Consider the following 23520-nt stretch of genomic DNA (forward strand, 5'->3'; position numbering starts at 1 on the left):
AGGACGCATGTTAATGCCAGGTCTGAACAGAACCTCAGGACAGTTTTGCAGCATGATGGCAACGATGGACGCCTCATACCAAACTAACTGTCTTTCATTGTGTTTCCACTCTGCAGCCGTGGGAGAGTTCGTGCATCCATGTGAAGATGACATTGTGGTCAAGTGTACGACAGAGGAAAACAAAGTCCCCTACTTCAACGCCCCAGTGTACTTGGAAAACAAGGAGCAGATCGGGAAGGTGGATGAGATATTCGGCCAGCTCCGTGACTTTGTATCCTTTCTGTTGTCCTCATTTTAGTCTCTGGTCCTCTGAAACAACCAGGAAGGCTCAATCTCTGGGGATTGAATATAATTGTTGCTGCTCAAAATCCTGTTAATTCCTTAACCTATTCCTGCAGTATTTTTCAGTGAAACTGTCTGATAATATGAAGGCGTCTTCGTTTAAGAAAATGCAGAAGGTATGAAAGACATCCATAACATTTAAAAATACTGCATTTGCATACTTAGAAGCATTTCGGTGCCTCTGTGTGTTACACTGTGTGATTTGCAACGTCTCTTTTTAGTTTTATATAGATCCGATGAAGCTCCTCCCGCTGCAGAGGTTCCTCCCCAGGCCGCCAGGAGAGAAGGGTCCGCCAAGAGGAGGCCGAGGAGGAAGAGGTGGAGGTCGTGGAGGTGAGGCATCCAAGCTTTGCCCCATTTTAATTAATCCTGTCTCGCTTCGTGTGTTCCGCCATCTAGCGGCGCTGCCATTACTGCGGTGGCAAGTAAAGCATCTTTGGTAGTGACTCTAATGTCTGCTAACCGTGTTAACTGGTGACTTTCAGCCAAAAGCGTCCGTGGATGCTCGTAGTAACTTGCGTAAATGGTCGGCGTAGATTATAAACACAAATGAGTATGTATTTATAATGGATCAAAGTTAAATTGAAGGCTTTAACGAGGACACTGCTGCCGGTAAAAGTAGAAAACTGTTGAGGACAGCTTGCATTCAAACGTTTGCATATTGTTAAGCTTCTGCATTAATAGCAATGTGGTTACTTCCGGTATTACCCTGCATTAGTGTATTGTTGAGGAATGTGTAGCTTGTGACTCTTTAACACAACCAGGGTTTTTTCCCTCTTGGCCACTTATGCAGAAATGATCTGTCAGTCTTAGTTATTGTGGATTTAAAGGGTGGTTCCTTTGTGCCTGTTTAGAGCACTGCTTGTAAGAGTGGTTTGATTAATTCTGCTCTGTTTTTGTTTCAGGTGGTTTCCGAGGTGGCCGCGGTGGAGGATTTGGAGGTGGTCGCGGTGGTGGAGGATTTGGAGGCGGCCGCGGCGGAGGAGGATTTGGAGGTGGACGAGGAGGAGGCTTCAGAGGAAGAGGACGTTCAGATGGAGGAGGACGTGGATTCAGAGGTTTGTCCTCTTTCAATGCTCTACAAATTGTACTTGTTTTTCCCGGTGCGAAGGTAACCGTGTATTTTGTTGTTCACTTGTAGGCGGGCGATGATCTGACAGTGACGGTCTGGTGTGACGCTCTCTTCCCCGTCTCGTGCTACACAAGCGAAAAGGCTGCGTTCTCTGCCAGCGCCTGGCCTGTTGGACTCAGAATATGGACATTGCCTTTCTCCTTTGAAGAACTTGAACGGATTTCGCCTTTCTTGTTTTATTTTTGTACCAGTTATGGATATGTGATTTTTATTTAAAAGGTTCATATCTATGCTTGTGTGTAACAACATGAGAACCTTTCAGCCTGTTAGGGGGGGTCATTGGGGACCTTTGAAAAACAGGTTTATCATTATCATGTACTGATTGCATTGGCCATGACACATATTTGACTAAGATTTCCAGAGATACATTCACAAACCTCCATGTATTCATTTCCTCCGATAGGGGAAAATGTGTGGGAACGCTTTATATGCTGTTAGTTGAAAACATTTTAATACCCATAATTTGTAAACTCTTAAGCAGAATGTTGCCACATTTGTGTTAAAGGCCTCGATTAAAAGGTGCTTTGTAACTGTGTCTTTGTTTTAATTTCTCAGTAGAAGGCAAAGTGTCATCCTAAAGGTGCAGAATAGGGGGGGGGGGGATGAGAGTTCAGCAAGGGTTCCAAATATCGCTAGAGAATACTAGATAAATAATACTAGAATGTGTTTTGCTTATTGTTGATTCACTTGGTGGTTTAAACATTACCATGCAGAACTCCACACTGACACTATAAGGTTTCACATAAAGCTGCTGAAGGGGTGAAGCTTGGAACCAAATCATAGTCCAACTTGCAAAGGTGTGCATATAAGTAGTGCACATACAGTATACCTATACTGATGGGTTTTTCAGTGAAGTACAGGACATTTTGTGCCCAGTAGTTAAACTTTTGAGATGAAAACTATTTGCATAATCATACATTTAATACAATTGAGGTTTAAGATTTATATTATTTTAAATATATATATATGTATATTATATTTGTATATATATTTATATAATGTATTTATATATATATTTATAGATACATGTATTATATTCATATATATATTATATTTATTTAGGATTAACTAGGTTATTGGACTTGTTGGGAAATTAAATACAATATTCATTATTGTGATATTGAAACATACCAAATTAATCTGATTTGACCTATTTTTATACAAATTAATACCTTCAGACGAAACAAATTTGCTGATCAGTTGCCGTTTAATTTGTGAAATTACGATTTCCAACGCCAAGAATTAGCTATCACTTTCAAATGTTGGTTTATATGCGCTAAACGACAGAAATAAAAATGATTTTGATATATATTGTTTTATTTATTTTTTATTTTTTTTCGAGGTTGTTTTCATATATGCAATTTACAGTTCGTAATCACAGCAGTTTATAAACCATTTTTTAAATAGATGAACTTATAGACAAACTCATTAAGTACACTAGAGAAAACAACTTCAACATTCAGAATTGAAATAAAATTAAGAAAATAAATAACAATAATAATAATGATAAAAAGAAAGAATAGTTAAAAGAAAAGAAAAGAAAACACAAAACAAATGATTTTGATATATTCATATATATATTTTCAAACACTTTTTGAATCATACGTGCTTACGTCATGCGTATGCTGCACGTCCTCGTTTCTGATTGGTCAGGAAGTGACCTCCTTTACGGCTCTGCTCACTGCTCCTCCCCTCCCTCCTCTCTCTCTGAAGCAGCCAACATGGAGACAGCTGGTAAAGTAAGTACATTTCACACAAAATACACAATGCACATTTCAAATGCATTACTTCCTTATGTACTTAACTTAAAGGTTGCACCACAGGAAGCATAAGACAAGTCTTAACTAGCTTGCTGCATTCAGATACAGTGATTGAACAAGTACAAAGAAACACTGTTCTATTACCTAACAGGGATCTCTGGTCAGTAGGTCGCAGCTGGTATGCTGCAAGTTATTGCAATGCTTCTCCTGAGAGAGAGAGAGATATTTAATCCTGATTATGGTGCACAATAATAATAATAATATATTGGGTTAATGGTATTAAAGCAGGACGCCCCTCCAATCAGTGAACTACTAGATCTCGGTTTGCTTTACATACTAAGCTGTGGATACAGTTCAAAGGCAAAGTGCATTGTGCAACTAGCTCGACCTGTCACACACACACACACACACACTGTAAAGCCTCAGGTAACCCCCTGGCTGCAGTTACTTAATTACTTGTAGAAGCATTGTTTGACCAACAAAACTAACTCTTTGACTTCAGGTCATCAAGTGCAAGGCAGCTGTTGCCTGGGAAGCTGGGAAGCCTCTCTCCATTGAGGAGGTGGAGGTAGCTCCACCCAAGGCCCATGAAGTTCGCATCAAGGTAAACCAAACCTGCCTGGCATGAATGCAACTCACATTGTATCTAGCTTTTGTATTCTTTGTAAGTTACCTGCCTTGGCATGAGAGGCAGGGAAATAACCCTGGAAGAATCACACATAGTTTTAAAGGGATAGTTTCAGTGTGTTGAAGTGGGGTTGTATTTATCCATAGTAGGTGTATTACCTACAGTAGATGATGGTCAGCACGCCCCCAGTTTGGAGAAACAGACAGGAGTTACCACACGGGAGGAAAGCAATGTACTGTTGTGGACGATGGCAGCAGCAAAAAGTATAACAGCCACCTTCAAAGAATTAAAATAAAGAAGAAGAAGTTTAAGTGTATGTTGTGTTTAGAGTTTATACACCGGTTTACCTTGCAGTGGGACAGCTATACAGTCTAAGTTTCCAACTGGAAGCCGTCATCTATGCTCTCGCCAAAGCAACCAGACTCCATTGTTAACTCCATTGTGCTCTGCGAGGTAAAATTACAGTTCTTTTCTATGGAGTCTGGTCTGCTTTGGCGAGAGCAGAGATGGATACAACGGCTTCAGTTCCCCATCAGAAAGGGCTGTCTGACAGCAAGGTAAAGCAGTGAAAATAGTCTAAATATAGCGTACACTTAAACTGCTATTGATTTTTTTTTTAGGTGCGCCTTTCTTTTAGGTGCTAAAATACGTTTTGCTGCTGACCCCGTCTATAACAGCACATTACTTTACTTCCATGCATTAACTTCTGTCTGCTTCTCCGAACTGGGGGCGTGCCGACCGTCATCTACTGTAGGTAATACACCCACTATTGATACGTACCTCATACAACCCCACTTCAAAACAACCAAACTATCCCTTTAAAATGGACTTGTATGATGTTGATGTTTCATAACTTATGAATGCCTGAAGTTAGACATTAAGGAAATTAAGATGATTTTTAATAAAAGGCCTAACGTCTTTTATTATTCCACTCTTGCATTTAGCAACTGTGTCTGACATGAACTTTAAATGACACTGTGCCTCTCAGATCTTCGCCACAGGGGTGTGTCATACAGACGCCTACACTCTGAGCGGCAGTGACCCCGAGGGACTCTTCCCCGCCATCTTGGGCCACGAGGGTGCTGGAACAGTCGAGAGCGTCGGCGAGGGTGTCACCAAATTCAAGCCAGGTATGGAGCTGCAGGACGTGATAATGAAATGGTTTTTTTTTTTGGTATGATTTCTAATTATTCATATTTCTCTTTGACCAAGGTGATACTGTCATCCCGCTGTACGTGCCACAGTGTGGGGAATGCAAATTCTGCAAAAACCCCAAGACCAACCTTTGCCAGAAAATCAGGTAATGCTTTCAGACTTATTTATGCAACCTTGAGCTGGTGAAGCGACAAAAAAAAAGATTTTTTTGTGGCATTTGTGCAACCTCAATAGTTGAACTTGCAGCCTCAGGTGCCTCACCTCAGGGCAACCAAATCACAGCTCATTAGTTAGAGCCCTGCATTGAAGCACAGAGTCATTGAGTTTCATCATACATACATGAAATGAAATCCTCTTCTCCCTGCAGAGTCACCCAGGGCCAGGGCCTGCTCCCCGACAAAACCTCCCGCTTCACTTGCAAGGGAAAGCAAGTGTTCCACTTCATGGGGACCAGCACCTTCTCGGAGTACACCGTGGTGGCCGACATCTCTCTGGCCAAGGTGAACGAGAAGGCTCCGCTGGATAAAGTGTGCCTCCTCGGATGTGGCATTTCTACAGGTTACGGTGCTGCTCTTAACACGGCCAAGGTGGGTATCACAGGCTGTAGGCCACGCTACAGTACAAGTAGGCCTCCTTACAAAAAAAAGAAGCATTTGTACATGAGTTAATTTCTAAAGTGTTATTGTTTGAAGCTCGTTATGCAGAACGAGTCTGTCGCCCAAAGGATACAATGAAAAAAGATGAAAATGCTGTCGTTGTTTGTAGGCTTCACTCTGAAATGGGTCACCCTCATTAATCATGCATATTTGATGTGACAATGAGTTGTTGCCGAGGGCGTCTGTTTCCAAGTTGCTGTTGTTTTTTTCATGTTTTCGTAGGGACATTAATTTCACACCCAAAAGTCCATTTTGGACATGTTCACAAATTTATAGAAATTTGATATTTGTTTAATTAAATGTGACTTTAACTTTATAGTTCTCTCACACATTACATTTGTTATATGCAAAATGATTCAGTAATATTTGAGTTCTCACATTTGCTATTCTCCCCCTGTGCACACTCAGGTTGAGCCTGGTTCCACGTGTGCCGTCTTTGGCCTCGGAGCTGTCGGCTTGGCTGTTATTATGGGCTGCAAGGTTGCTGGGGCAACGAGGATCATTGGTGTGGACATTCTCGCCTCAAAGTTTGACAAAGCCAAGGAGTTTGGAGCCACTGAGTTTGTGAACCCAAAAGACCACAGCAAGCCCATCCAGGATGTGCTGGTGGAGATGACCGACGGGGGCGTGGACTATTCTTTTGAGTGCATTGGAAATGTGAAAACCATGGTGAGACACTTCGGATTGTATTATGAAAAAAACATGCAGGACGTCATATAGAAATTACACTAAGCAACATATAAAACATTTTCACGAGTGTTCATTTGTCATCCCGGTTAGTTAGTTGGTAGATGTACATAGTAGAGGCAGTGCAGATATACAGTAGACCCTTTTACAGCCGCTGTCATCAAAAATATACATGTTAGCAATGGAAGTGGTGTTTTGCCCCGAGCCGTCCAGACGAGTTAGCAAACTTTAAACATTGAATTAAAACGGTTACCAGCATCAAAATGTCCTGTTGTTGCGTGTTTGGTTGTCAGAATCAATATTCTAACAGAGTTCCCAACAGAAACACGACCGTTTCAGACCTTCAACAGGTGTTTCGGTTTAACGAGTGGCCGTGTTAACTGGTGACTTTCCGTCGAATGCGTCCTTGGTTGCTCGTAGTAACTTACATAAATGTTTGGTTTAGATGATAAACACATATGAGTATGTATTTAAAATTGATTTGAAGGCTTTTACGAGGAAACCTCCATGTTCTGTTTGTGTTTTCAATAGCTAGACGTTACTACGAGCAACCTTGACGCATTAGGCTGAGAGTCACCATTTAACACGGTCACCTGTTAAAACCAAAACACCGGCGGCTTCTATAACTGCAAGCTATTCAAAGTGTTGATTACCACTGGACTGAGGACTCGATCAAAAATGCAGTGTTTGCAGCTCCCGTTTTAATACTCAATAAACTCCAAACTCTGAGTCGGTCATCTGACATTCTGTTCATGACCACAGATAACGTAGTTGTAAGAATCTTGTGACTTGTATGCTCGTAATTTCTCGCTGGTGTAGCGTTTCACGCTAGGTTTCCCCACCAAATACGTGTATATATCTGGCCACTGAATATTGGGTCACTTGCTAATGTGTTCTACCGACTCACTAAAAGCACACATATCTGGAAAGTCAATTTGTTTAGGTTGTATTTGCGATCTTCAATGATTAATGTCCTTACATAGCTTGACAAGCTACTGCACTCTGATGTACTTCCGTTGCCAAACTGCGTGCGCACACTAACGTACGTCATCTTTGTTTGCAAACTATAAAAGTGTTTATATACAGTACATAGTGTGTACGCAACAGCAGCATTTAAAACCATTTTTCATAAGTTGGCAATTCATAAAAAAACAGGAAAATGATCATTTTCTGATTTCAGAGAGCCGCTCTGGAGGCGTGCCATAAAGGATGGGGCGAGAGCGTCATCATCGGCGTAGCCGGAGCTGGACAGGAGATCTCGACCAGACCGTTCCAGCTGGTGACGGGCCGAGTGTGGAAGGGCACAGCCTTTGGAGGTGACTGACTGTGTTAGATAATGACTTGTTATAATGGGAGTGATGTTGTCTGGCTGCAGTTCACACTCTCTGCCAGTTCAAAGTCGTTTGCATATTTTAACTATGGTCTTTTTTTAGCATCCAATATATTAGGTGGAAGTTTATGAAAAGTTTATAAGCTGAGTTTAAACTAGAGTTAAACTATCCGTTTGATAATTGGACTCAAAGATAGCATTTTCTTATGAAAGTGTCTGTATTTGTAGTGGTATTTAATTAGCCTTGAGGTGATCATGGAACAACTCTTAAATTCAGCATGTAAAATACTGTAGTTTCCACCAAGTAAACCTTGAGCAGCTGTTTTTTTAGGTTGGGACTTGGTGCCTTGCCCTCGGCCTTTTGGTGAAACATTAGTTCTATTCAGTTTAGTTTTGCCTAAATTAGATAATGAGTTATTAACCTGGTTTTGGTATTCACCCCCCCAGGGTGGAAGAGTGTGGAGAGCGTTCCTAAACTGGTGGAAGACTACCTGAATAAGAAGCTGAAGGTGGATGAGTTTGTTACCCACACTCTGCCCTTTGAGAAGATCAATGAGGGATTTGACCTCATGCACGCTGGAAAGAGGTGAGAAGAAGAACACTGAATTTATGCAGTCAGTTAGTGGAGAATCAATTAGTTTTCTTTGTTTGTTTTCTGCTGTTCTGTCGACTTTAGTTTTTATATATCCTAACCTAATTATGTTGTTGTTGTTTTTCTCATTTCAGTATCCGCACGGTGCTGACCTTCTGAAGTGCCTTAAACATTGACTTCCTTCACATCCGGCCTTTAAACAATCTCCATCCATATTTGCAGCACTTAATTTTCTTCTCTGCACTTGTTTTGATGACTTCACTTTCAGCATTAGAACATCATTCATCACTTTTAGTAACAGCAAAAGACATGCTTGAAACAAAAGTGTCATTAAATTCTTTTCAAAATTAATTAATTTTCTGCTTCTGCTTTTTGTTGCTCATTTGCTGACTTGTGTGGTGTTTTATAAGATAACATATTTATACATAAAGGCTGCTGCTCTTAGCTAGAACAGTCAACAAAGAGTCTCTTTCAGCCCCATTTAGTCACTCCTTCAAGAGTTCATAGCATGAAAACAGCATTTAATTACTTCAGTTACAGTATACACAACCACATTCATACTTGGTACTCACACTGAATAAATAATTAATGTTTTACATAATGCAATATAAAAAAGAACAAATGTTCCAGTTAAAACATCTTGAATACATACTTAAATATTGTACTTACATTGCATTTTGGTAAGGTCATCACAGTCTCTGAGATAGCATACCACAGCCTGATCGGATCACAAGCCTCATCCTGAGTAAAACATAGTTGTAATCACACAATCAGGGTTATTTTCTGTTCATGTGTGATTACTGTTTATCACCAACAGGAACGTGTTTTATCAGCGCACATTTCCGCTAAGCCTGCACATTGTAGAATATACTGTATGTATACTATTTATGAGCACAATATACTAAGCCTATAACGTACTTCAACAGGGGTGGTAAACAGACTGAGAATGGCCCTTGGGTTTACTTAATGTTTTTGTTGTAATATTACCCCAAAATGCAGTACATTAATCGTCAACAAGCACACTACGCTGCCTGCACTCCCAGCTGGTTGGTCTCCTACATACATAATATAGTATATGTGCAATTCAAGACAAGCAGTTACACAAAATAGGAATGTATTTTCCACACATTTACTGCCACAGGTTGTGAACGGGACTTTTTTAATCTGCATTGTCTCATTTTTGTGCTGATCAAGTTTTACAATTTAAAGAAATTGCTGTTTGAGGTGATGTTTGTTATCTACTAATCGAGATTAACTTTTAGACTGTGACTCCAAATCCGAATTTCACCTACAGTAGGGCACCAAAAGAGCTGGAGCCGGCCCTGTTGCAGGTATGACCTTAATGGCTCTCTGGGTCACCCAAACAACATGTGACACATTGACATCACATCATCAATATTACTAAAAGACTAAGATGATTCAGTTAGAGTGCAAAAAGTCCACATTTCTGGTGAGATGACCACCACATCCTAGAAATACCATTCAGTTTTAATGTTCTGTATGCCTGTATATACAAAAAAAATAAAGTTCAGGACAGTGGTCACAAGTATACTAACTTTACTATTACTTGAATTACATTTATTGCACAATTTATTTGTTTATTTGTTTTGCACAATTTAAGACTATACAACATAACAAAAAAAATAAATGAATAACATAAAGTGCAGGAAGAGGCAAACAACCCACTGGGCTTATCTGAAGCCTCCACCTATAGAGACAAGATTAATATAAAGAAATAATATGACTACATAATAGTGATAACAAACAATTAGGACAAGATGTATATAATAACAACAATAACAATACAGTATATATATCAAAAAAGACAAGTGTGTGTGTGCGTGTAGCGTGGAAGTGTATGTTTAGTGTTTGTGAGGAGGATATTGATTTAAATATCTATAAAGACTTCTGGGCAATCATAACCAAACAACATTGTGAGTGGGATAAAATAAAAAACATAAAAACAGATACATGGACAACATGGAGGAAAAGCAATTACAAGACAGCGATTAAAGGACCCTTTAAGTGACTTTTGAAACATTTGACAGATGAACAGTTTATTGATAGATGTGAAAAGATACTCCATAATTTGGTTCCCATAAATCTTATCTAAAATTGACCTCTACTAGTGAGACATTTAGGAGGATGAAGATCTAGAGATTGACGGGTTGAGTAAGAATAGACCTGAGAATTTGTTTTAAAATAGAACTGCTCTGTAATATTCCCTTCAACAGAAAGTATTATAAATAAAAACACATATTTGAGAAATATTGATATCATGAATAGTAAGAATCTGGAGTTTCTTAAATAGAGGAGCAAGAGGAGATGTGTGACTCTGATTGAGTTGCAATCCTTACAAAACGTTTTTGGAGAACTAACATTTTGTGAAGGTTTGTAGGAAAAGTACAAACTACATTACAATATGAAAGATAGGGAGACTATAATAAATCTATAATAATCTGATCTATTCTTATTACTTCAAGGACAATTGATTACTACTCTTAGATAAATGTATGATTATTTATAATCCACCCATGCATTTGATCAATAATCAATAATTGGGAGGGAGATGACCACTGTGCACCACAGCCATGTGATCAACATGTACTGTTTGATCCATCTTCTTGCGCCTGCGCAGTGTGGAGCACCAGATGGTCCAATCAGGTATTTTAACAGACACCAAAACACCAGAGAGAGAGTGAGTGATTCACCAGAGAGAGTGATTCACAGAAGATGGCGACCGCTCTGGTGGTGAGTTACTTGACTACAACACACCAATTCATTCATTCAGTTTAGGGCTTAAAGCTCCACAACATATGCTTTTATCCACTGATACTAAACAACGATGAAATACATGAGACCGTCCGCGTCATTAACGTTAATTGGTTACCGGTAACAGAACTCTAGGTAGACAAACAACATTCAATTAGAGGTAGATTAAAACACGTTAGTCGCGTTTTTGTATCTAAGATTATTCCTTAAAAAAGGTCAACATGGAGTAATGACCTGCCTCCCGGTTCAAGCGTGTTTACCGGGTGGATCACTCAGTCGGTACCCTGAGATGAACTCTGATGCTCGGGGGGAATGAGGACGCACGCCTCGCTACCGGTAACGTGACCCAGTCAGCAGTCTGATGGGAACCAGCTGAACGGTAGTAGGATACTGGACATTATGCACTAATGAGTATTTGAGAAATAATTAGTTTTTTGCTGAGTTATAGGTATAAGTTAGAGGTTTTCAGGTCACTGAACCTCAAACTGAACTTGCAAGAAACAACAGGTACAAGTCAATGGGTTCATTTTGAGTTGATGTTAAATGATTCTACCTGGATGGATGTTATGAACCTAGAGGTCTGAGCTGGCTGGTTGCAGTGTTGTCAGATCAGGTTGACAGTTTCCAGCCAAATCACAATTTGAAATTTGCCCAATTCAATTAAAAACAGCCTAAATGTTAACCTTACCAGAAAACTGTGTAAAAGCGTAAACCCAAACATACAATGCTTCATTTCTGCATCAAATAACCAAAGAGAAAATGTTAGAAAAAAGGCTATGCAACCCACAAAGACAACCAAATACACAAATATCCATGTCAATGATGATGAAGTTAAGGTGAGGAGGTCCTCCCTTATCCCTAACCACGATTGAATACAATCAAATATTTCTCAAATTAATTTTGTAGGCTGTTTTTTTATTTTTATTTTGTTTTCTCAACTTTTTTTTTTTTTTAAATTTTTTTACAATAAATACACACACAAGACATGAAACACCCAGTACCTTTATACAAAGTAGAAGAAAAAAGAGGGGATACATGTCAAGCACGAGTGCAAAGCAAAATGGAGACAGGGTTAAATGTATAATTATTTGATATTAGTCTCATGGACAAGGGTAAAAAAACAAAGAAAAAAAAACAATTCAAATGTAACTTTATTATCTAAAGAAGGAAATCTGGTCTAAAGTGCCACTATAAATGCACAGAAGCAGTGCAGAAATACACAAAGTAAAACCGAGACAAAAAGGAGCAACACAATACAAAAAAAACCCGTACATGACACAGGGTGCTTTGGCATGTACTGTATGTTATCCATCCCTACTGCTAACTTCTCCTCAACTACTCATGATCCATAAATAGAAATACCCCCAGTCTACAATACACTCTTTGAGTATCACAGCTATGACCATAACAATATATTTAAAATTGTATGACAATAACACTAGACAAGTTGGATGATTAGGCTACAGACAGTGCCAGTAGTTGTCATCACAGATGGCACATTACAAACATGACCGTTTAAAAACCCCACATTTTTATCTCTGAAAATACTTTTTAATGCATCTTTGTACTTTTTTGTTTCCTAGATGACAACTTCAGTTCCTGCTAATCCTGAAAAGGACAAATGTGAAGCAATCATTCAAAAGATTATGAGTCCTGAATCATACATCAAGCATCCGTTACAAAACAAGTAAGACCACAGCTCTATTCCCTCCTTTTCCCTTTTTTCACAACAGAGTCAAGCAGGTATATCTCATCTATATCGGGTACAATAGTTTCATAGGAGATTTGTGCATCTCTTCCAGTGAAACGAGTTGTAAATGAGCAACATGACGAATGAGGGAACACCTGCAGTGTTTCTGTATTAACTCTTCTTTGATTTGCAGATGGGCCCTTTGGTTTTTCAAGAACGACAAAAGCAAAACATGGCAAGCCAACGTTCGTCTCATCTCCAAATTTGACACTGTGGAAGACTTCTGGGCGTAAGTATATTATTGCTATACACGTGACTACTAAATGCTGTCCAATCAGCCAACCTCGGACCTATTCATGATCAAACTGGTTCCATCATTTTGGAGGGTAGGACACAACATCGTTGATTTACTGGTATAGGAGACCATGTGAATCATCTTAATTTAGTTACCTACATCCTTCCACCAAAAAGCAATGTAACATTTCCAAAATAGCTCTTAAAATGTAGTATTTTGTTCCTGCTGTACCCTTCAGGAGTTGTTCTGATACAGCCCAAAATGCTGGATCGGGTATTGGCGAATACGCGAGTCTATGCACCAATCCGATGTCACGTTATCATATCATTTATCAGCTCATTTACACGACAGAGGAACAACAACACGTCACTCGCTACCCAATCCATACATCCTGCCTGATTGTTTTTTTTCCGGAGCTGATGATGAAAGTAGCTACTGATTGAGCTTCTTTCTCATCTCTGTTGAGAGATGCACATGCGCAGTACCGATCGGGCAGGTGCTAGCAGAGAGCGTAACGTGAGCCAGAGCTTGCAAAATGTCAGCAATTTGGCAATATTTGACACTGGAAAATCCCATTAGTGAAACAGCACTATACTTGTACAGTATTTAAGGCTTTAGTTTGAAGGGTTAATTTAGTTTCCATACAGGTTTTTTTTGTTTTTAACACACTGGTATCCGATCGGTACTCTGTACAATTCATATTACACCATGTTTCCAGCCAGGCTGCCAAAAACATAAAATCTCCTCTTTCCTTCACAGATTATACAATCACATTCAGCTGTCAAGTAACTTGATGTCTGGCTGTGACTACTCGCTGTTTAAGGTAAGCATGCTTTTATCGCTGTCTTTCAACATTTTACAGTATGTATCCATTTATAATGTTAATTGTCTTAGCTTCCACTGTCAATAGATATTCACGTTAACTCAGGGGACTCGACACTGACAACGTTTACATGCACCAAATATTCCAAAATAGTTTTTTGCCCTTCTTCCAAAAAAGACAATATTCCTACTAAGCTGTGTACATGGCTAATGAAAAATTAATATTCCCGTTTACCGGAATGATAGTGGAATATTAACATGCATGTAAAGGTAGACTATGTTTACATGCACATTAATATTCCACTATTATTCCAAATATGTTAATAATCTAAATTTGATACGGGTCATGTAAACAGCATAATCTGTTTGGATATTCTGTATTAGGCCTTTTCCTGAATGGAGCATTTTGATTAAGACGTGTGGGATATGACGATATTATTCAGGTTTATGGGCATATGGAGTAGTATTCGGTGTCTCAATTAGGATTTTCACTGCAGTTTGCGACACAGAGATCCTATCGTGATCTAAAGGGAAACTGATCAATCAAAGCCATCGTTCATTATGGATACATTGGGTTATTTAAAGTGTTGTGACCTTTGACCTTTATGTGGATACAGGATGGGATTGAGCCCATGTGGGAGGATGTACGGAATCGACGAGGTGGCCGCTGGCTGATAACTCTGTCCAAGCAGCAGCGTAGAGCAGACCTGGATCGGTTCTGGCTGGAGACGGTATGTTCAGTCCTGTCGAGTATTAGCTACTTTAACTATAACATTTATTAGCTGTATCTTTAGGCCTTTTTCAGGGAAAAGCACAGAACTAAACAATAGATTTAATGACGGGTGAATTCCGTTGGCTGCTTTGGTTTCAGGGTCCTGGTATTGTGCATGTCGGCTCACTGCAACACGTCATGAATTACCTAGACACTTGAATTGAACGCAGTTATGTTATTTGTAACACCTGTGTTTTTCCTACTATGACAAGTCAGAATGCCTGCTTTTGAAAGAGGCCTATCAGTTTCTAACTGCTCCCCAATAACAAAGCATTTGTAAATAATGTCTGTTTCTCCTGCAGCTCTTGTGTCTCGTGGGTGAAGCCTTTGACGACCACAGCGACGACGTGTGCGGAGCCGTCATTAACGTCCGAGCCAAAGGAGACAAAATAGCAATATGGACCACAGACTACGAAAACAAAGATGCCATCACACACATAGGGTGACCTGAAGATGACACACTTACTGATGACAAAGCTGTCAAATCTCAAATAGAAATTCATCTATACATTCAGTCATAGTAAAGAGAATATTCACCTGTATAGCTCAAATGTCTTATTTTTATACTTTGCAAGTATTTTAACCTCAGTAGTTGAAATTAGCTACTTACATTTAATACAGTGGTAGATGACCATTTAGCTTAAAGGGATAGTTCAATACATATTTTCCCTCTTAACCAGTAGTGCTATTTATCAATCTAGATTGTTTTGGGACGAGTTGCCGAGTGGTGGAGGCATCGGCAGTAGATATATTTGCCCTCTCTCCAATATAATGGAACTAGATGGCATTCGGCTTGTGGTGCTCATAGCGCCAAAAATGTATTTTTCTAGAAATCATGACCCGGTTACTCAAGATAATCCACAGACCTCGTTGTGAGCTGTTTAAAATAGGAACTATTTTCTTTCTACCGAACTATAACCGCCAACCTCATCACCGCGCAGAAGGAAGCGTGCATCTATACTCCCTACTGCTGGCTAACCTACAACTCAGCCGAGCAGGATGGCATTAAGGTTTACATCTCGCACTGTCACGAGCACGAGCCTCTCGTCCATGAGTAGATGCACGCTTCCTTCCGCACGGCGATACGGTTGGCGGGGTTTCGTTCGGTAGAAAGAAAATACATAAATTTGCTCACAACAAGATCTGTGGATTTTCTTGAGTAACTGGGTTTCTTCGTTTCTGGAAAGAAACATTGCTGAGTTTTTTAAATTGAGCACCACAAGCCGAGGGCCATCTAGTTCCTTGGAGAGAAGGCAGTCATCTCTACAGTTGGATATCTCCAACACTCGGCAACTCACACTAAAACAATCTAGATTGATGAATGGCACTACAGGTAAGAGGAAAAACATGTATTTTTGATTTAAGGGTGAACTGTCCCTTTAACAGCTGGGCAGATAACCCCCATCACTGGACGTTCTCAGCAAACTAGTTTACTACAGCAGGATACACTGATAGAGATAACCTAAGCGAGGAATATGCATGTTATAGAGTCTGAATGTCTTTTAATGTGCATTTTCTGATATGCAATATGTGTTTCTTTCTGCCTTTTTTTTTTTTAGGCGTGTGTACAAAGAGAGGTTAGGCGTTCCACCACGAGCGGTCATCGGATACCAGTCGCACGCAGACACGGCCACAAAGAGCGGCTCCTCAACCAAGAACAAGTTTGTCGCCTGAGGATCATCAACCACGCCTTTTTCTGTTGCCAGCATAGATTTACAGTCATTTTTCCGTGAATGTAACTTACATATTTATCCACTAACAACCACTTGAGCTGGAGATAAAATTGATTCTTTTCTATTTGCCTATTTGTTGCCACTTTACCAAAGCTTTTTTTTTGTTTATGGTGAGAGTACGTGCCGTTAAAATGTAGCACTATCGTCTTGTTTTTGTGGTGGTGGGCTGAAGATGGGTAAAAGAGGTTTTGATGCCCAGATTTAATTTTCAAATGCAGCTGCATATTTGTGGAGAATTTATTTAATTTATCCTCCCCTTAGTGTATGTCAATTATTTTCTTAAAATATTTAACATTAAAGGCAAAAAAAACTGTAAAACATTTTCTACTTTGGTATAAACTGTAGCTCTCTGTTTGTATTGTAATGCCAGTTTACGGATTTATTGCACATTTAGTTGCACAGTATTTCATTGTGATTTAACCCACATCTTCTGAAAGTGACTGATCTAAGAAATTGATAGAAAACGTTTGAATTCAGCAGTCAGGGAAGTTTTGACATCATTGTGCAGTTGTTTTTCAGTTTAACAAATTATTTAAAAGTCACTTTATTGCCGACGTTGCGAATAGGAGGTCTTATTCAAACTGTTTAGTTTCTAGTTTGTGCAGTAATGGGATATGTGAAGAGTTGAAATTGGGATTTTTAGGGAATATATTTAAAGATACTCATGGTGCTTCATAATGAGTGTCTAAAGATTTTGAAGTTGACTTATTTTCCACTCGTTCACACCGTTATGGATCAGGAAGCGTAGTGACAATGTGCCTCAGATTTATCACTTGAGCAAATGCGAGCCATTTCTACCTGAGCACAGAAAGATGTCAGTAATGAGGATATTTTCTAAATATAAATATTGTTGGGAATGTGTTTATTTCTTGTAAGTGCACAAGCCATATTACAGTGTACAATGTTCAGTTAAAAACAGTTTACTTGATCGAGTTTTGTTGATCTACTGCTTTGATACGGTTTACATAGTATTATTATTTCCACTCCAGATTTAGTTTTGTATGTGGCATAAGCAAAAATTGATTTGTTTGAAGAGCTTAGACTTGAATGTGCCTTGAATGTAACACCTGCCCCATATTTCTGAGCAGTACATGTACAAAGGAGTGATGTAAATAAATTATGTAGAGTGAAGTGGGTTCTCTTAAAACAAGGTTTTGATTATGAACTGATCTTTTTTTATTGTATCATAATGGCATGCCAATTGTCTGGTTTGGAAAAAAGGAACATCTTACTGGTGGTTTAGAGGGAATTTTGGGAACTTAATTTGGAAAAGTATTTAATTTTCTTTATATGTAAAGGTGAGGAAAATAATTAAGTAATCTATAGCTGATATGATTAATGCAAGATGCATATTTTTGAGGAAAAAATGCTTCAGGATATTTCAGTAATGGCATTGCAAGCAGGTAAAGAATTCCTTTGACAGCTGAATACATGACACACACCTGATAATATACCATTTAACCTTACATTGCAGCTGTAGGGAAGCTGTATATGTGTGCTAATAATAGGCTGCTCAGCAATTTATTACATCCCACGTCATCTGAAAGCAGCTTTGCTTTGAGTAATGCAAGGTTGGCATCATGTTTGCCATTAATCACATGTTTTCTGGAGGCTGTTTGAAACAATGATCATCATAACGTCACCCGTGCTCTATCTATCTTCTCTCACTCTTACACTCACTGACATTGTGTGTTAGGTTGGTAACCAGATTTGATGTTTGCTTCCTACCTATTTAAGGCAGATAAAGGGATTTGTGTTGGTAGCTACAGTAATTTATGTCTCAGTTGGTCTTAGCCTTTATTAGGCTATACAAATTGCAGTTGGACTTAAAGGGGGCCTAAAGTAATCTATGACATCCATTGACTGGCTTACCGAGAGCAATAGCAACACGACCCCTCCAGCTCGTTTGAAATAGGCCTCCCTGTAATTGAGACAATCGATCAAGGCCCATTTTCACACCAGAGACAACTAAGAGGAAATTAGAAGAGAGATCCACAGTGATGGTTGTAAGGTTAAGGCTTTACCACATGATGCAAAACACAACAAGCGGCCTTTTTTTGAAAGCTTTAGAGCCCTTTTAGTTGTGTTGCTGTTGGAAATTCTGCATAAATGTGCACATAATGTCACCTGTTTTTCTTAAAGAAGGTAATACACCACTCTTATATCTCATATGCATGATGACTGATTGGTATTGGGCATTTCATTAACAAATGGCAAACCATAAAAACAATCCAACATAGTGCTGGTATTTGAAGAGGATTTATTTCTGCTGGTGTTTTTATTCTCTTTTGTTCAGCTGTAACACAAGATCAAGTAAATTAACCTACTGCAGCTACAGTAAATCCTTCATATGCCCTCCTGGCACAGGTCAGTCAGATTATTTGTCCATTCATTGTATGGAAGTGTGTGTTACATAAAGCAATTATGTGTCACTTTTATAGTCCCCCTAGATGAGTACAAAATGTGATTCAATATGTTAATGTAATTAACTGTCTGATAACGTAATAACATATTCTGATGGACAATTTAATTATTTTTTCCTCCATGATGTAATAGCTCCAAGAAGCACATACTTCAGTTATTGCATCAAGGAGATGTAAAAACAGATGGAAATTCTATCACAATCTGACTAATTATTTCATTATCATGTGGTTCTTATCTCCCCAATTCATCAGTATATCTTTTCTTTGCTTCCGCCTGCCATTTCAAAGCCTTAAATAAGACGATGATGCAGAGTGATCACAATCATCTGCTGGCAAGTGCTGTTAAGTATTGATTTATGCAAAAACCTTTCCCTACCTTCTCGGCCTCTTTTCCCTGATTAGCACCTTTTAGTGGTAACAGCTGACATCTGAGGTGTAGGCTGCTGGGTTTGATGACCTTGATGTCCTGACAGATGGAAGTGCTAACCCGAGCTGACACCTGTAATTGACAGAGGCAACATGCATGTGCTCCTTCTCTTTAGGTTGCAAATGATAAGCAGAGGCAAGAAAAACATATGCAGCTGTTTTAAGGGCCACTCTAGTTTACCTTTACATTTGGGCTTTTAGCCAGAGGTAGAATTCAGATCCTTTACTTAAGTAAAAGGAGCATGTCAATCTCCATTAAAATTTGAAATAAAATGTGATAGCATAATATGTGTATTAAAAATAACAGCTCCCATGCCTATTGTTAAATTATGAATTCATTAATATGTAAGCAGCTTGTTAATGTTGCAGCTAGTGCAGGTAGGGTATACTTAGAGACGTAGAAAGTCTCATAGAATGGTAATAATCAGGTTCCAGTACCTCAAGAAGAGTACTGGGAAAATATATTTGTCACTTTCCACTTAGCTTTTAGCTAAAGCTGCTATTAAGATGCACTGTAAGTCACGCTTAATGCTACTATTAACTGTGAGTATAGGGCTTGGGTCACTGCCCATCTTATCATGTCAGCTGTTGCAGGGACCAAAGCACAGATGCAGAAGCAATGTTAGGATGTACTGTATAGGATTTTGCCACCTTCATGTGCACATTAAGTTAATTACAAAGGGCTGACATCATGCATACAGTAGTCTACCTTACATAAGCTTGAATGCTGCACTATCTATCTATCTATCTATCTATCTATCTATCTATCTATCTATCTATCTATCTATCCAGAACATCCAGAATAGGGGTCTGCAACCTGCGGCTCCGGAGCCACATGCGGCTCTGGAGCCACATGCGGCTCTTTAGCCCCTCTCCAGTGGCTCCCCGTGGATTTTTAAAAAAATTAGTGGAAATCAATAACTGTTTTTTTGTTTACATTTTCATTTGTATTCATCATTGTTGTAGGTCTATAGTACGACGGTACGACGGAGTAATAGGGTCACATTGAGGAAAAAAAATAAAATCTGAGATTTCGAGAATATAGTCATAATATTATGAGAATAAAAGTTGTAATATTATGAGAATAAAGTCAGAAGTTTATGAGAAAAAAATAATATTAGTATATAGTAGTATAGTAGTAGCAATTTTACGTGTTATTTTCTTTTTTTCTCGTAAAGTTATGCTACTATATGTTCTTTAATAAGTCAATTATATGACCTACTTTTTACTAGAGGTCGACGGATAGTGGATTTTTAATGGCCGATATAATAATGATAGTTTGGAGCAGACAAAAGTCGATAGCTGATTAATTGGCCAATATCTTCTTTACTTCTACTTTTGCATGCGCCATTTTAAATAAATACGTTTTTTGTCACAAGTAATTTTACTTGTACTTTAGTAAAAACATTCCAGTACTCTTTCCGCCTCTGCACGCCCCACAAGAACATTGCTTAAGTCGACCACTGATGTTGGGCGACAAGGCTTGGCTCACAGTCTGCATTTTGAATTCATCCCAAAGGTGTTGGATGGTTGAGGTTGTTGAGGTCAGGCCTCTCTGTTGGGAACATTCAATTTATTTCACAACAAACTCAGAAAACCATTTATTTTCGGTCTGCGCTCTGCGCATCGATCTATCTGAATATCTCCTCTCACATTTGTTACCATAGATGATAATTCATGAAACAGTGCATTCTAGTGTGAATGTGGCAGTGGGGATTTTTCCATTTCACAAACTATCCACGGGGAGGCAGTATAGCTACACACTTGACTTCAATCTTTCAACCCTCCACAAACGTTTTTGGTAGAGGACATTGGGATTCCACTGAGTGTGTCTGTTGCACACACTAGGGAAAGCATATATCTGTAAATAGCAGCTGTGTGTCTTATTTATTTATTTATATACCTATCCCACCATCCCCACCCACCGGAGAGAAAAAAAAAAAATCCACATTACAATTCCCCCTCTATCGCCTTAGGCAACTGTCAACCTCCTGCTCACCAGCCCATGTACGGCGCACAAAAGGGGACAGGGAGAGTCAAGCTGTGCACCCTCCACTTGACTGATGTTTTTGTACCACCTCCCATGCACAAGTGCAGGAGTTATAAACCCAGTGACATGACGCCACTCTGGACTAGGTTGCGGCATAAGAGGTTCCAGATAGTTCTTTGCATCTGCAGGAGGTGCTCATTCCCTCTGTGCCTCGTGACAGACGTGTCACTTAACTATTTCTCGTTCGCAGTACCTCACCAGCAGCTGCCTCTGAGGAATCATAAGCTAGGCTCAGTAGGTATAGGCTATTATCCATGGTGCTGCTGACCGTGTCTTAGAGTCAATAATGATCTTGTCATCTCTCTATCTGAGCCAGAGGGAGGAATCCACTCATTTAGCCTAGTCGTATATAGGGGGCTTCATGTCACTCATAAACATACTGTATATTGTATGTGCACAAGCTTTGGGCTTCACACTGCATGTGAGTCAGCTTTGGAGCTGCATGGAGTTCAATGTTTTCCCCATTAGAAGTAGTACATGACTATTCATATTTATATATTTTATTTTTAGTGATGGATTACTGATATTAATCTGTGTCAAACTATATATATATTTTTAAATGTGTTTATTGGTTTTCAGTTATACAATTAAGTTCAATGCAAACAACATTTTGTGTTTTACAAACAAACAAAAAAAGTACAAAAAGTGATTAAATAATTGGCAAAGGATTAAAAACAAACACTCAAAATGATAAATAAATAAATAAATAGAATAAAATAATAAAATAAATTAAAATCAAATTTCATTGATCCAAAAATAATTACAATGACTGTAGGTCTGCAAATTACATCTGAGGAGATTTAAAGTTTAGATTCAGTGTATAGTCCAGGAAGGGCAGAGCCATGAAGCATAAACCTGAGTTTCTCTAGGTTTAAAGTGCTGACATTAGGGATGCACCGATACCGATACCGGATCTGCAACTGGGAGGTTGTGGGTTTTTCCAGTTTAGGAGAACCAGCCTGCACACTAACAACAATACAAAGGTCACACTCTTATAATTAGCATCTCTAAGAGGACTACCCTCTACTGGGACACCGGATATTGCAAACAAAGGATCAAGTTCTATCACCTGCCCAAGAACCTCCGATAGAGTTTGGAAAATAGATTTCCAATAGTTAGGTAATTTAGGACAGACCCAGAATACGTGTGCCAGAGTAGCAGGGAGTTGCCTACAACGGTCACAAATAGACTCTATATTAGGATCTATTTTAACAAGTTTTACTTTGGAAGAATGAAGACGATGCAGTACTTTGAACGTATCAGCCCATGCCTAATACATATTGATGCTACATGTACATTTCTTCAAGGCATTTCTCCACTGGTCCTCCATTATATCCAATCCCAAATCATTCTCCCAAGAAGATTTCAGAATAACTACGGACGTGCTCTGCAAACGAGAGAAATAATCATAAAAGAAGGATATATATTTTGATTAAGTCTGTATGGTTTGATTATTCAATTACTCTCACAGATACGTTTACACACTGCATAGTAATCTCTCTGCTACTTGGCAGTCCAAAGCACCACATTTTGTTAATACAACATCTGGATTTTGACATCTGGTGACCTTTTGCCATTTTAGTCTGAACATCCCAAACAAAATCTGAATTACATGAGAATAAACTGAAAATAAAGGAAGAGTTCTGATTCACGCTTTAAAAATATTGAAATAACAAGTTTAATATTCATGATTTTAATTATCAGTTATTATACTCGTTACATCTTGCACTTTTACCTGAGACACTTGTCATATTTTGACATTTGTGACTGGTTGGCTGAGCAGCAATAGCATGGAGGATTGCTATGCATAATTACATTAACAAAAAGCTATTAGACTTTGTTGGTATTCCTGGTGACATCTAAATTTCAGAACTCAACATGGCATAACAAGTATTTCTGATAGTTACCATATCAAAACACAAGTCATGTGTTTTGTAACATCTGTGTCTTTTTGTGGTCACTGTGAATAGATCTTTGGTATAAAAACGGATCATTTGAAACGGAGACTATAAAAGCCTGTGAAACCAGCAGCCTGGAATGTGCACTTTGCTTATTCCTCCGCGTGCTGGTCCTGTTTTAATCTACACTGATGTGCTTTGTTCTGTAAACCACTTTGTGACAGACTTGTTTAATAGAAAAGGCTTTGCAAATAAATTGAACGTTTTCTTGACTCATTGGAAATGGAAAGGCTGTAGGGCTAAAAGCAGCCAACACTGGGATGTGTAACTCATATTTACTCTCATAATTGCTTCAAA

The 23520-nt window shown here is 38.9% G+C and overlaps 3 protein-coding genes across 4 annotated transcripts in view; all 3 read left to right on the forward strand.

The window, feature by feature from the left end:
- gar1 (GAR1 homolog, ribonucleoprotein) overlaps positions 1 to 2004 on the forward strand; it is a 4618-nt gene extending 2614 nt beyond the window's left edge. Inside the window, exons 3-7 of one of the 2 annotated variants that reach the window (XM_074649217.1) lie at positions 117 to 271; positions 399 to 458; positions 564 to 675; positions 1248 to 1400; positions 1484 to 2004. In XM_074649217.1, coding sequence (XP_074505318.1) covers positions 117 to 271; positions 399 to 458; positions 564 to 675; positions 1248 to 1400; positions 1484 to 1494 — 491 coding nt within the window. In that variant the 3' untranslated portion in view covers positions 1495 to 2004. Of the gene's footprint in view, positions 1 to 116; positions 272 to 398; positions 459 to 563; positions 1401 to 1483 lie in introns of both variants that reach the window. The other variant, XR_012595639.1, reaches the window with a different exon arrangement.
- Positions 2005 to 3077: 1073 nt separating this feature from the next.
- Positions 3078 to 8633, forward strand: LOC141775641 (alcohol dehydrogenase class-3). The gene is made up of 9 exons (XM_074649218.1): positions 3078 to 3213; positions 3737 to 3838; positions 4851 to 4992; positions 5075 to 5162; positions 5385 to 5604; positions 6082 to 6342; positions 7541 to 7676; positions 8138 to 8276; positions 8417 to 8633. Exons 1-9 carry the CDS (start codon positions 3091 to 3093, stop codon positions 8439 to 8441), a joined length of 1236 nt encoding a protein of 411 aa, XP_074505319.1. The 5' UTR covers positions 3078 to 3090; the 3' UTR covers positions 8442 to 8633.
- Positions 8634 to 10972: 2339 nt separating this feature from the next.
- eif4ea (eukaryotic translation initiation factor 4ea) lies at positions 10973 to 17516 on the forward strand. Its single transcript, XM_074649219.1, has 7 exons — positions 10973 to 11033; positions 12638 to 12741; positions 12938 to 13033; positions 13799 to 13862; positions 14479 to 14592; positions 14936 to 15075; positions 16193 to 17516. Exons 1-7 carry the CDS (start codon positions 11016 to 11018, stop codon positions 16305 to 16307), a joined length of 651 nt encoding a protein of 216 aa, XP_074505320.1. The 5' UTR covers positions 10973 to 11015; the 3' UTR covers positions 16308 to 17516.
- The last annotated feature ends 6004 nt before the right edge of the window (positions 17517 to 23520 follow it).

Source organism: Sebastes fasciatus, chromosome 10 (genome assembly GCF_043250625.1).
Source record: "Sebastes fasciatus isolate fSebFas1 chromosome 10, fSebFas1.pri, whole genome shotgun sequence".
NCBI lineage: Eukaryota > Metazoa > Chordata > Actinopteri > Perciformes > Sebastidae > Sebastes > Sebastes fasciatus.